This window comes from Crinia signifera, chromosome 4 (genome assembly GCF_055691185.1).
Source record: "Crinia signifera chromosome 4, ASM5569118v1, whole genome shotgun sequence".
Taxonomy (NCBI): Eukaryota; Metazoa; Chordata; class Amphibia; order Anura; family Myobatrachidae; genus Crinia; species Crinia signifera.
This window is the reverse complement of record NC_139220.1, coordinates 1847011-1859913: the sequence shown is the minus strand read 5'-3', so window position 1 is coordinate 1859913 and position 12903 is coordinate 1847011. Positions and strand designations below refer to the sequence as shown.

General features: G+C 44.6%; 1 protein-coding gene across 1 annotated transcript in view; it reads left to right on the top strand.

Moving 5' to 3' along the window:
• Nucleotides 1–2476: 2476 nt before the first annotated feature.
• Nucleotides 2477–12903, top strand: part of PLCZ1 (phospholipase C zeta 1) — a 54459-nt gene continuing 44032 nt past the window's right edge. Inside the window, exons 1-2 of the mRNA XM_083179539.1 lie at nucleotides 2477–2608; nucleotides 3934–4135. Of these exons, the coding sequence (XP_083035665.1) occupies nucleotides 2602–2608; nucleotides 3934–4135 (209 nt within the window). The 5' untranslated portion in view covers nucleotides 2477–2601. The remainder of the gene's footprint in view (nucleotides 2609–3933; nucleotides 4136–12903) is intronic.

Here is a 12903-nt window from a genome sequence, read left to right as displayed (position 1 = left end):
AGAGTGCTGGGAGAGGAGAGAGTCGGCAATGAGAGGGGAGAGTGCTGGGAGAGGAGAGAGTCAGCAATAAGAGGGGAGAGTGCTGGGAGAGGAGAGAGTCGGCAATGAGAGGGGAGAGTGCTGGGAGACGAGAGAGTCAGCAATGAGAGGGGAGAGTGCAGGGAGAGGAGAGAGTGAGCAATGAGAGGAGAGAGTGCTGGGAGAGGAGAGAGTCAGCAATAAGAGGGGAGAGTGCTGGGAGAGGAGAGAGTCGGCAATGAGAGGGGAGAGTGCTGGGAGAGGAGAGAGTGAGCAATGAGAGGAGAGAGTCAGCAATGAGAGGGGAGAGCTCTGGGAGAGGAGAGAGTCAGCAATAAGAGGGGAGAGTGCTGGGAGACGAGAGAGTCGGCAATAAGAGGGGAGAGCGCTGGGAGAGGAGGGAGTCAGCAATGAGAGAGGAGAGCGCTGGTAACGGAGAGAGAATAGTCAGATGGCATTAACCATTGAAGCCTATAGACTACAGTTTGCAGTACTGGGAGAGGGACCTGTATGATCCCTCTCCTCACAGATGTGTGCTCAGAACAGCGCTGATGACATCTCCATGTGGCAGGAGAGGCCGGGGGACCAGTTTATGACCTTGAGTTCCTATATCCTGGACACGGGAGTCTCTAATCCCAGTTCTGGGACTCTGCCCTTTGTCTCCATATGAGGAGGGAGTCCTCTGTTATAATGTGACACAAATACCGTTAACAGACAGGGAGACTTTATCTCCACAGCTTAGTACATAGGCCCCTTAGAGCACCATACATGACTGTCAGTGTCCTTAACCCCTTGTGTACATGGCTGGAGACAGTGATTCCGCAGGGGAGTGTCTCTGGGAAAGTGACCTATCAGGAAACGCTGGACGCTCTGAGGAGCTTCAATGTCGCAGTTGATGTCGTTCATGCAAGATCCCTGTTCAAGGTGAGACACCTGTTATATAATCCCTGCGCACGCCACTCACATAGCATATTCCTGTGTGTCTGGGTAATATTATCATTATATATATATATATATATATATATATATATATATATATATATATATATATATTATATACTCCCTGCGCACACCACTCACGTAGCATATTCCTGTGTGTCTGGGTAATATTATCATTATATATATATTATATAATCCCTGCGCACGCCACTTACCTAGCATATTCCTGTGTGTCTGGGTAATATAATCATTATATATATATTATATACTCCCTGCGCACGCCACTCACGCAGCATATTCCTGTGTGTCTGGGTAATATTATCATTATATATATATATTATATAATCCCTGTGCACGCCACTCACGCAGCATATTCCTGTGTGTCTGGGTAATATTATCATTATATATATTATATACTCCCTGCGCACGCCACTCACGTAGCATATTCCTGTGTGTCTGGGTAATATTATCATTATATATATATATATATATATATATATATATATATATATATTATATACTCCCTGCGCACGCCACTCACGCAGCATATTCCTGTGTGTCTGGGTAATATTATCATTATATATATATATATTATATAATCCCTGCGCACGCCACTTACCTAGCATATTCCTGTGTGTCTGGGTAATATTATCATTATATATATATATATATATATATATATATATATATTATATACTCCCTGCGCACGCCACTCACGCAGCATATTCCTGTGTGTCTGGGTAATATTATCATTATATATATATATATTATATAATCCCTGCGCACGCCACTCACGTAGCATATTCCTGTGTGTCTGGGTAATATTATCATTATATATATATATATATATATATATATATATATATATTATATACTCCCTGCGCACGCCACTCACGCAGCATATTCCTGTGTGTCTGGGTAATATTATCATTATATATATATATATTATATAATCCCTGCGCACGCCACTTACCTAGCATATTCCTGTGTGTCTGGATAATATTATCATTATATATATTATTATATACTCCCTGCGCACGCCACTTACCTAGCATATTCCTGTGTGTCTGGGTAATATTATCATTATATATATATATATATATATATATATATATATTATATAATCCCTGCGCACGCCACTCAAGTAGCATATTCCTGTGTGTCTGGGTAATATTATCATTTTATATATATATATATATATATATATATATATATATATATATATATATATATATATATATATACTCCCTGCGCTAGCCACTCAAGTAGCATATTCCTGTGTGTCTGGATAATATTATCATTATATATATATTATATACTCCCTGCGCATGCCACTTACGTAGCATATTCCTGTGTGTCTGGGTATTATTATTATATTAATCTCCCGTCCGGCTTTCCATGTAATTTGTTCCTCATTAGGAACGAGATCCCAAAAGAACTGGATTCATTAGCACTGAAGACTTCCGGACCTTGTATAAGGCCTTTGTCTACAGGAAAGAGCTTGTAGACATATATAACCAACTCTCCACCAGCCGGCGGCTTCTCCACCCAAAGAGACTGGAGGACTTCCTGCGGACGGAGCAGTATGAGGCGGGGGCGGATGAGAAGAAAGTCGCAGAACTGATACAGAAACATGAGCTGTCCATGGAAGGTGAGCGCCCCTAGAAGGAGAGGTTGTCCTGTATTCGTGGCCCCTCAGATAGTGGCCAGAATTCGGGCCCCTGATCCCACACTACCTGCAGACCCTAATTGTATATAACGTAACAAGGAGCCCCCTACTGTACAGCGCCCTATGGATGGTTGATGTCTTTAGGCAGGGGTGGAGCTAAAGTTATGCAGGGGCTGGCCTATGTACCTGGGGCGGGGCATACTCTGCACTTCTGTACTGCCATTAGCAAAGCCCTATTGCTCTCTAGTCTGGGAGAGGTGGACACTTAGTGGAAATGTATTGGATCGGACAAGTGTAAAGGTTCCCATAGCAACCAATGAGCTTCCAGCATTCATTTATCAAGCTCATTTTATGAAATGATTGCAAGCAGGGGATTCGTTGCTATGGGAAACTTGTCCTCTTAAATGGTTTTACACATCTCCCCCATTCCCTGATCTTGGTGGATTGTTGAGGACCTGATACCATATAATCTATGATATAGAACAGAGTCACGGGCCAGCGTAGCCTTCCTCAGCGTCCGCTGGCGCACATTTGTATCCCTGCATAAGAACATCACTCGGAGTGATGCCATTAGGGAGCCTTACACTGGAGCTAATAGGTTCCAGCGCAATATGAAGCATTGGTGATTTATCAGCCGCAGAAGCCAGCGCACTTTATATTAAAATAAATCAATAATCTTCATTTAAGTCCAGAGCCATAAGTGGTTATTGTGAGGGGATAATAACCGGCTCCATGAATAATTTATCACAGAGCGAGCGCTGCGTGGGGAAAATCACTTGAAGAAGAAATCTCTGAGTGAAGTTTTATCAAGTGATGTAATTAGAGGGAAGTGGCGCAGGGCGGGGAGAGAACCAGGCGCTCTCTGAACCGGCTCCTTACAGATAAAGAGGTTTTTCCCTTTGTTCATTCTGTTATTTCTCAGGAACAGATGTCGCCCTGAAATGTGGTGTCCACAGAAGATGTTCCCTTCAGTCATGTCTCATACAGAATAAAACACGGAGCATGGGGAGAGGGGTCCCCAGGATGAGTGTGGGGGGCATAGTACAATGGGCAGCCACAGTACCTAATGTCATCTTCAGATGGCATTATACGTTGTACCCTGTGAGCTACAGTCTGCAGATTGGTTTAGCATTGGAGGGGAGTCCTGGCAGGAACAACTAATAATAAATATTCCCCTACTCTCTCTGCACGTGTGACATCTGCCCCATCTGCAGCGCAGTTACTGGCTCAGAAGCATACAATATACCTGTCTCTCCCCATGTGGAATACCATGTACAGTAATGGGTTGGGTCTCTTCCTTCTCTCAGCCAGGAGAGACAACTACATGACGCTCGATGGCTTCATCAGATTTATCACCTCCGAGGATAATCACATATTTCGGAGGGAGCACAGCCAGGTGTATCAGGATATGTCTCACCCACTAAGTGACTACTTCATCTCCACATCCCACAACACCTACCTGCTATCTGACCAGCTAGTAGGACAAAGCCATCTCTGGGCCTACGGCAGGTAAGTCACGTCACCACCATCTGCTGCCAGTCTCGGGGGCAATCTGACCTAGACTGCGGGAATCCGTGAGCTCAATCTGTGCTCTGACACCTCATATGGTCACCTGGATCTGTGATGTCATCATATACTGGTCTGGTGATGATCTGTGACCTCATCATATACTGATCTGGTGATGGATCTGTGACCTCATCATATACTGGTCTGGTGATGGATCTATGACCTCATCATATACTGGTCTGGTGATGATCTGTGACCTCATCATATACTGATCTGGTGATGATCTGTGACCTCATCATATACTGATCTGGTGATGATCTGTGACCTCATCATATACTGATCTGGTGATGATCTGTGACCTCATCATATACTGATCTGGTGATGATCTGTGACCTCATCATATACTGATCTGGTGATGATCTGTGACCTCATCATATACTGATCTGGTGATGATCTGTGACCTCATCATATACTGATCTGGTGATGGATCTTTGACCTCATCATATACTGATCTGGTGATGATCTGTGACCTCATCATATACTGATCTGGTGATGATCTGTGACCTCATCATATACTGATCTGGTGATGGATCTGTGACCTCATCATATACTGATCTGGTGATGATCTGTGACCTCATCATATACTGATCTGGTGATGATCTGTGACCTCATCATATATTGGTCTGGGGATGATCTGTGACCTCATCATATACTGATCTGGTGATGGATCTGTGACCTTCTCATATACTGGTCTGGTGATGATCTGTGACCTCATCATATACTGATCTGGTGATGGATCTGTGACCTCATCATATACTGATCTGGTGATGGATCTGTGACCTCATCATATACTGATCTGGTGATGATCTGTGACCTCATCATATACTGATCTGGTGATGATCTGTGACCTCATCATATACTGATCAGGTGATGATCTGTGACCTCATCATATACTGATCTGGTGATGATCTGTGACCTCATCATATACTGGTCTGGTGATGATCTGTGACCTCATCATATACTGATCTGGTGATGGATCTGTGACCTCATCATATACTGATCTGGTGATGGATCTGTGACCTCATCATATACTGGTCTGGTGATGGATCTGTGACCTCATCATATACTGATCTGGTGATGGATCTGTGACCTCATCATATACTGATCTGGTGATGCATTTAAGACATCATTTATTGATGTGGGGAGGGATCTATGATGTCATATTATGGAAACAGGACATGACTTGCACGGTATTGTAATCATCTGGATTTATGACCTCATTCTGGGGGACTTGTATGAACCCTTGGAGAGAGATAAAGTGTAGACGTTGCCCATAAGAGCCAGTATCTATCAGTCTGTGCAATGAGAGTTATACCATAATCACCCGCCGGCGTGTGTGGGCGGCATTGGTCCCAGACATAACGTGTCCTCTGTGCCGCACAGCTGCAGATGCTAGTTGGTCCCTGTGGCAAGACACATTGGGTGGCATATTAGTGTGTATGCCCAATGCCGGGGTGCCAGCTGATCCATCTCTCACCCTGCATTTTTAGCTGGTTGCTATAGGTAACTTCTCACCTCTAAGATGTAGTGCTATAGCTCCTCCATGGTGGACTGGACCCTTCCAGGAGGCAAACAGAAGTGCGGGACTGTGCAATAACCATGGTGGACGGTAACATTATCTATCCATTGGATTGTTACCAGGGCACACTAGGGACGGACAGCATCCATTTATATACCAGGAACTGTGCAGGATACTATCAATGCTGCATATTGTAGTGTTACCAGGGCACACTAGGAGCGGACAGCATCCATTTATATACCAGGAACTGTGTAGGATACTATCAATGCTGCATAGTGTAGTGTTACCAGGGCACACTAGGGACGGACAGCATCCATTTATATACCAGGAACTGTGCAGGATACTATCAATGCTGCATAGTGTAGTGTTACCAGGGCACACTAGGGACGGACAGCATCCATTTATATACCAGGAACTGTGTAGGATACTATCAATGCTGCATAGTGTAGTGTTACCAGGGCACACTAGGGACGGACAGTATCCATTTATATACCAGGAACTGTGTAGGATACTATCAATGCTGCATAGTGTAGTGTTACCAGGGCACACTAGGGACGGACAGCATCCATTTATATACCAGGAACTGTGTAGGATACTAGCAATGCTGCATAGTGTAGTGTTACCAGGGCACACTAGGGACGGACAGCATCCATTTATATACCAGGAACTGTGTAGGATACTATCAATGCTGCATAGTGTAGTGTTACCAGGGCACACTAGGGACGGACAGCATCCATTTATATACCAGGAACTGTGTAGGATACTATCAATGCTGCATAGTGTAGTGTTACCAGGGCACACTAGGGACGGACAGCATCCATTTATATACCAGGAACTGTGTAGGATACTATCAATGCTGCATAGTGTAGTGTTACCAGGGCACACTAGGGACGGACAGCATCCATTTATATACCAGGAACTGTGTAGGATACTATCAATGCTGCATAGTGTAGTGTTACCAGGGCACACTAGGGACGGACAGCATCCATTTATATACCAGGAACTGTGCAGGATCCTATCAATGCTGCATAGTGTAGTGTTACCAGGGCACACTAGAAGCAGACAGCATCCATTTATATACCAGGAACTGTGCAGGATCCTATCAATGCTGCATAGTGTAGTGTTACCAGGGCACACTAGGGACGGACAGCATCCATTTATATACCAGGAACTGTGTAGGATACTATCAATGCTGCATAGTGTAGTGTTACCAGGGCACACTAGGGACGGACAGCATCCATTTATATACCAGGAACTGTGTAGGATACTATCAATGCTGCATAGTGTAGTGTTACCAGGGCACACTAGGGACGGACAGCATCCATTTATATACCAGGAACTGTGTAGGATACTATAAGTGCTGCATAGTGTAGTGTTACCAGGGCACACTAGGAGCGGACAGCATCCATTTATATACCAGGAACTGTGTAGGATACTATCAATGCTGCATAGTGTAGTGTTACCAGGGCACACTAGGGACGGACAGCATCCATTTATATACCAGGAACTGTGTAGGATACTATCCATGCTGCATAGTGTAGTGTTACCAGGGCACACTAGTGACGGACAGCATCCATTTATATACCAGGAACTGTGTAGGATACTATCAATGCTGCATAGTGTAGTGTTACCAGGGCACACTAGGGACAGACAGCATCCATTTATATACCAGGAACTGTGTAGGATACTATCAATGCTGCATAGTGTAGTGTTACCAGGGCACACTAGTAGCGGACAGCATCCATTTATATACCAGGAACTGTGTAGGATACTATAAGTGCTGCATAGTGTAGTGTTACCAGGGCACACTAGGGACGGACAGCATCCATTTATATACCAGGAACTGTGTAGGATACTATCAATGCTGCATAGTGTAGTGTTACCAGGGCACACTAGGGACGGACAGCATCCATTTATATACCAGGAACTGTGTAGGATACTATCAATGCTGCATAGTGTAGTGTTACCAGGGCACACTAGGGACGGACAGCATCCATTTATATACCAGGAACTGTGTAGGATACTATCAATGCTGCATAGTGTAGTGTTACCAGGGCACACTAGGGACGGACAGCATCCATTTATATACCAGGAACTGTGTAGGATACTATCAATGCTGCATAGTGTAGTGTTACCAGGGCACACTAGGGACGGACAGCATCCATTTATATACCAGGAACTGTGTAGGATACTATAAGTGCTGCATAGTGTAGTGTTACCAGGGCACACTAGGAGCGGACAGCATCCATTTATATACCAGGAACTGTGTAGGATACTATCAATGCTGCATAGTGTAGTGTTACCAGGGCACACTAGGGACGGACAGCATCCATTTATATACCAGGAACTGTGTAGGATACTATCCATGCTGCATAGTGTAGTGTTACCAGGGCACACTAGTGACGGACAGCATCCATTTATATACCAGGAACTGTGTAGGATACTATCAATGCTGCATAGTGTAGTGTTACCAGGGCACACTAGGGACAGACAGCATCCATTTATATACCAGGAACTGTGTAGGATACTATCAATGCTGCATAGTGTAGTGTTACCAGGGCACACTAGTAGCGGACAGCATCCATTTATATACCAGGAACTGTGTAGGATACTATAAGTGCTGCATAGTGTAGTGTTACCAGGGCACACTAGGGACGGACAGCATCCATTTATATACCAGGAACTGTGTAGGATACTATCAATGCTGCATAGTGTAGTGTTACCAGGGCACACTAGGGACGGACAGCATCCATTTATATACCAGGAACTGTGTAGGATACTATCAATGCTGCATAGTGTAGTGTTACCAGGGCACACTAGGGACGGACAGCATCCATTTATATACCAGGAACTGTGTAGGATACTATCAATGCTGCATAGTGTAGTGTTACCAGGGCACACTAGGGACGGACAGCATCCATTTATATACCAGGAACTGTGTAGGATACTATCAATGCTGCATAGTGTAGTGTTACCAGGGCACACTAGGGACGGACAGCATCCATTTATATACCAGGAACTGTGTAGGATACTATCCATGCTGCATAGTGTAGTGTTACCAGGGCACACTAGTGACGGACAGCATCCATTTATATACTGTACCAGGAACTGTGTAGGATACTATCAATGCTGCATAGTGTAGTGTTACCAGGGCACACTAGGGACGGACAGCATCCATTTATATACCATGAACTGTGTAGGATACTATCAATGCTGCACAGTGTATTGTTACCAGTGCACACATGGACGGACAGCATCCATTTATATACCAGGAACTGTGTAGGATACTATCAATGCTGCATAGTGTAGTGTTAACAGGGCACACTAGGAGCGGACAGCATCCATTTATATACCAGGAACTGTGTAGGATACTATCAGTGCTGCATAGTGTAGTGTTACCAGGGCACACTAGGAGCGGACAGCATCCATTTATATACCAGGAACTGTGTAGGATACTGTCAATGCTGCATAGTGTAGTGTTACCAGGGCACACTAGGGACGGACAGCATCCATTTATATACCAGGAACTGTGTAGGATACTATCAATGCTGCATAGTGTAGTGTTACCAGGGCACACTAGGAGCGGACAGCATCCATTTATATACCAGGAACTGTGTAGTATACTATCAATGCTGCATAGTGTAGTGTTACCAGGGCACACTAGGAACGGACAGCATCCATTTATATACCAGGAACTGTGTAGGATACTATAAGTGCTGCATAGTGTAGTGTTACCAGGGCACACTAGGGACGGACAGCATCCATTTATATACCAGGAACTGTGTAGGATACTATCCATGCTGCATAGTGTAGTGTTACCAGGGCACACTAGTGACGGACAGCATCCATTTATATACCAGGAACTGTGTAGGATACTATCAATGCTGCATAGTGTAGTGTTACCAGGGCACACTAGGGACGGACAGCATCCATTTATATACCAGGAACTGTGTAGGATACTATCAATGCTGCACAGTTTATTGTTACCAGGGCACACATGGACGGACAGCATCCATTTATATACCAGGAACTGTGTAGGATACTATCAATGCTGCATAGTGTAGTGTTAACAGGGCACACTAGGAGCGGACAGCATCCATTTATATACCAGGAACTGTGTAGGATACTATCAGTGCTGCATAGTGTAGTGTTACCAGGGCACACTAGGAGCGGACAGCATCCATTTATATACCAGGAACTGTGTAGGATACTAGCAATGCTGCATAGTGTAGTGTTACCAGGGCACACTAGGGACGGACAGCATCCATTTATATACCAGGAACTGTGTAGTATACTATCAATGCTGCATAGTGTAGTGTTACCAGGGCACACTAGGAGCGGACAGCATCCATTTATATACCAGGAATTGTGTAGGATACTATCAATGCTGCATAGTGTAGTGTTACCAGGGCACACTAGGGACGGACAGCATCCATTTATATACCAGGAACTGTGTAGTATACTATCAATGCTGCATAGTGTAGTGTTACCAGGGCACACTAGGAGCGGACAGCATCCATTTATATACCAGGAACTGTGTAGGATACTATCAATGCTGCATAGTGTAGTGTTACCAGGGCACACTAGGGACGGACAGCATCCATTTATATACCAGGAACTGTGTAGGATACTATCAATGTTGCATATTGTAGTGTTACCAGGGCACACTAGGAGCGGACAGCATCCATTTATATACCAGGAACTGTGTAGGATACTATCAATGCTGCATATTGTAGTGTTACCAGGGCACACTAGGGACGGACAGCATCCATTTATATACCAGGAACTGTGCAGGATCCTATCAATGCTGCATAGTGTAGTGTTACCAGGGCACACTAGGGACGGACAGCATCCATTTATATACCAGGAACTGTGTAGGATACTATCAATGCTGCATAGTGTAGTGTTACCAGGGCACACTAGGGACGGACAGCATCCATTTATGTACCAGGAACTGTGCAGGATACTATCAATGCTGCATAGTGTAGTGTTACCAGGGCACACTAGGGACGGACAGCATCCATTTATATACCAGGAACTGTGTAGGATACTATCAATGCTGCATAGTGTAGTGTTACCAGGGCACACTAGGGACGGACAGCATCCATTTATATACCAGGAACTGTGTAGGATACTATAAGTGCTGCATAGTGTAGTGTTACCAGGGCACACTAGGAGCGGACAGCATCCATTTATATACCAGGAACTGTGTAGGATACTATCAATGCTGCATAGTGTAGTGTTACCAGGGCACACTAGGGACGGACAGCATCCATTTATATACCAGGAACTGTGTAGGATACTATCCATGCTGCATAGTGTAGTGTTACCAGGGCACACTAGTGACGGACAGCATCCATTTATATACCAGGAACTGTGTAGGATACTATCAATGCTGCATAGTGTAGTGTTACCAGGGCACACTAGGGACAGACAGCATCCATTTATATACCAGGAACTGTGTAGGATACTATCAATGCTGCATAGTGTAGTGTTACCAGGGCACACTAGTAGCGGACAGCATCCATTTATATACCAGGAACTGTGTAGGATACTATAAGTGCTGCATAGTGTAGTGTTACCAGGGCACACTAGGGACGGACAGCATCCATTTATATACCAGGAACTGTGTAGGATACTATCAATGCTGCATAGTGTAGTGTTACCAGGGCACACTAGGGACGGACAGCATCCATTTATATACCAGGAACTGTGTAGGATACTATCAATGCTGCATAGTGTAGTGTTACCAGGGCACACTAGGGACGGACAGCATCCATTTATATACCAGGAACTGTGTAGGATACTATCAATGCTGCATAGTGTAGTGTTACCAGGGCACACTAGGGACGGACAGCATCCATTTATATACCAGGAACTGTGTAGGATACTATCAATGCTGCATAGTGTAGTGTTACCAGGGCACACTAGGGACGGACAGCATCCATTTATATACCAGGAACTGTGTAGGATACTATAAGTGCTGCATAGTGTAGTGTTACCAGGGCACACTAGGAGCGGACAGCATCCATTTATATACCAGGAACTGTGTAGGATACTATCAATGCTGCATAGTGTAGTGTTACCAGGGCACACTAGGGACGGACAGCATCCATTTATATACCAGGAACTGTGTAGGATACTATCCATGCTGCATAGTGTAGTGTTACCAGGGCACACTAGTGACGGACAGCATCCATTTATATACCAGGAACTGTGTAGGATACTATCAATGCTGCATAGTGTAGTGTTACCAGGGCACACTAGGGACAGACAGCATCCATTTATATACCAGGAACTGTGTAGGATACTATCAATGCTGCATAGTGTAGTGTTACCAGGGCACACTAGTAGCGGACAGCATCCATTTATATACCAGGAACTGTGTAGGATACTATAAGTGCTGCATAGTGTAGTGTTACCAGGGCACACTAGGGACGGACAGCATCCATTTATATACCAGGAACTGTGTAGGATACTATCAATGCTGCATAGTGTAGTGTTACCAGGGCACACTAGGGACGGACAGCATCCATTTATATACCAGGAACTGTGTAGGATACTATCAATGCTGCATAGTGTAGTGTTACCAGGGCACACTAGGGACGGACAGCATCCATTTATATACCAGGAACTGTGTAGGATACTATCAATGCTGCATAGTGTAGTGTTACCAGGGCACACTAGGGACGGACAGCATCCATTTATATACCAGGAACTGTGTAGGATACTATCAATGCTGCATAGTGTAGTGTTACCAGGGCACACTAGGGACGGACAGCATCCATTTATATACCAGGAACTGTGTAGGATACTATCCATGCTGCATAGTGTAGTGTTACCAGGGCACACTAGTGACGGACAGCATCCATTTATATACTGTACCAGGAACTGTGTAGGATACTATCAATGCTGCATAGTGTAGTGTTACCAGGGCACACTAGGGACGGACAGCATCCATTTATATACCATGAACTGTGTAGGATACTATCAATGCTGCACAGTGTATTGTTACCAGTGCACACATGGACGGACAGCATCCATTTATATACCAGGAACTGTGTAGGATACTATCAATGCTGCATAGTGTAGTGTTAACAGGGCACACTAGGAGCGGACAGCATCCATTTATATACCAGGAACTGTGTAGGATACTATCAGTGCTGCATAGTGTAGTGTTACCAGGGCACAC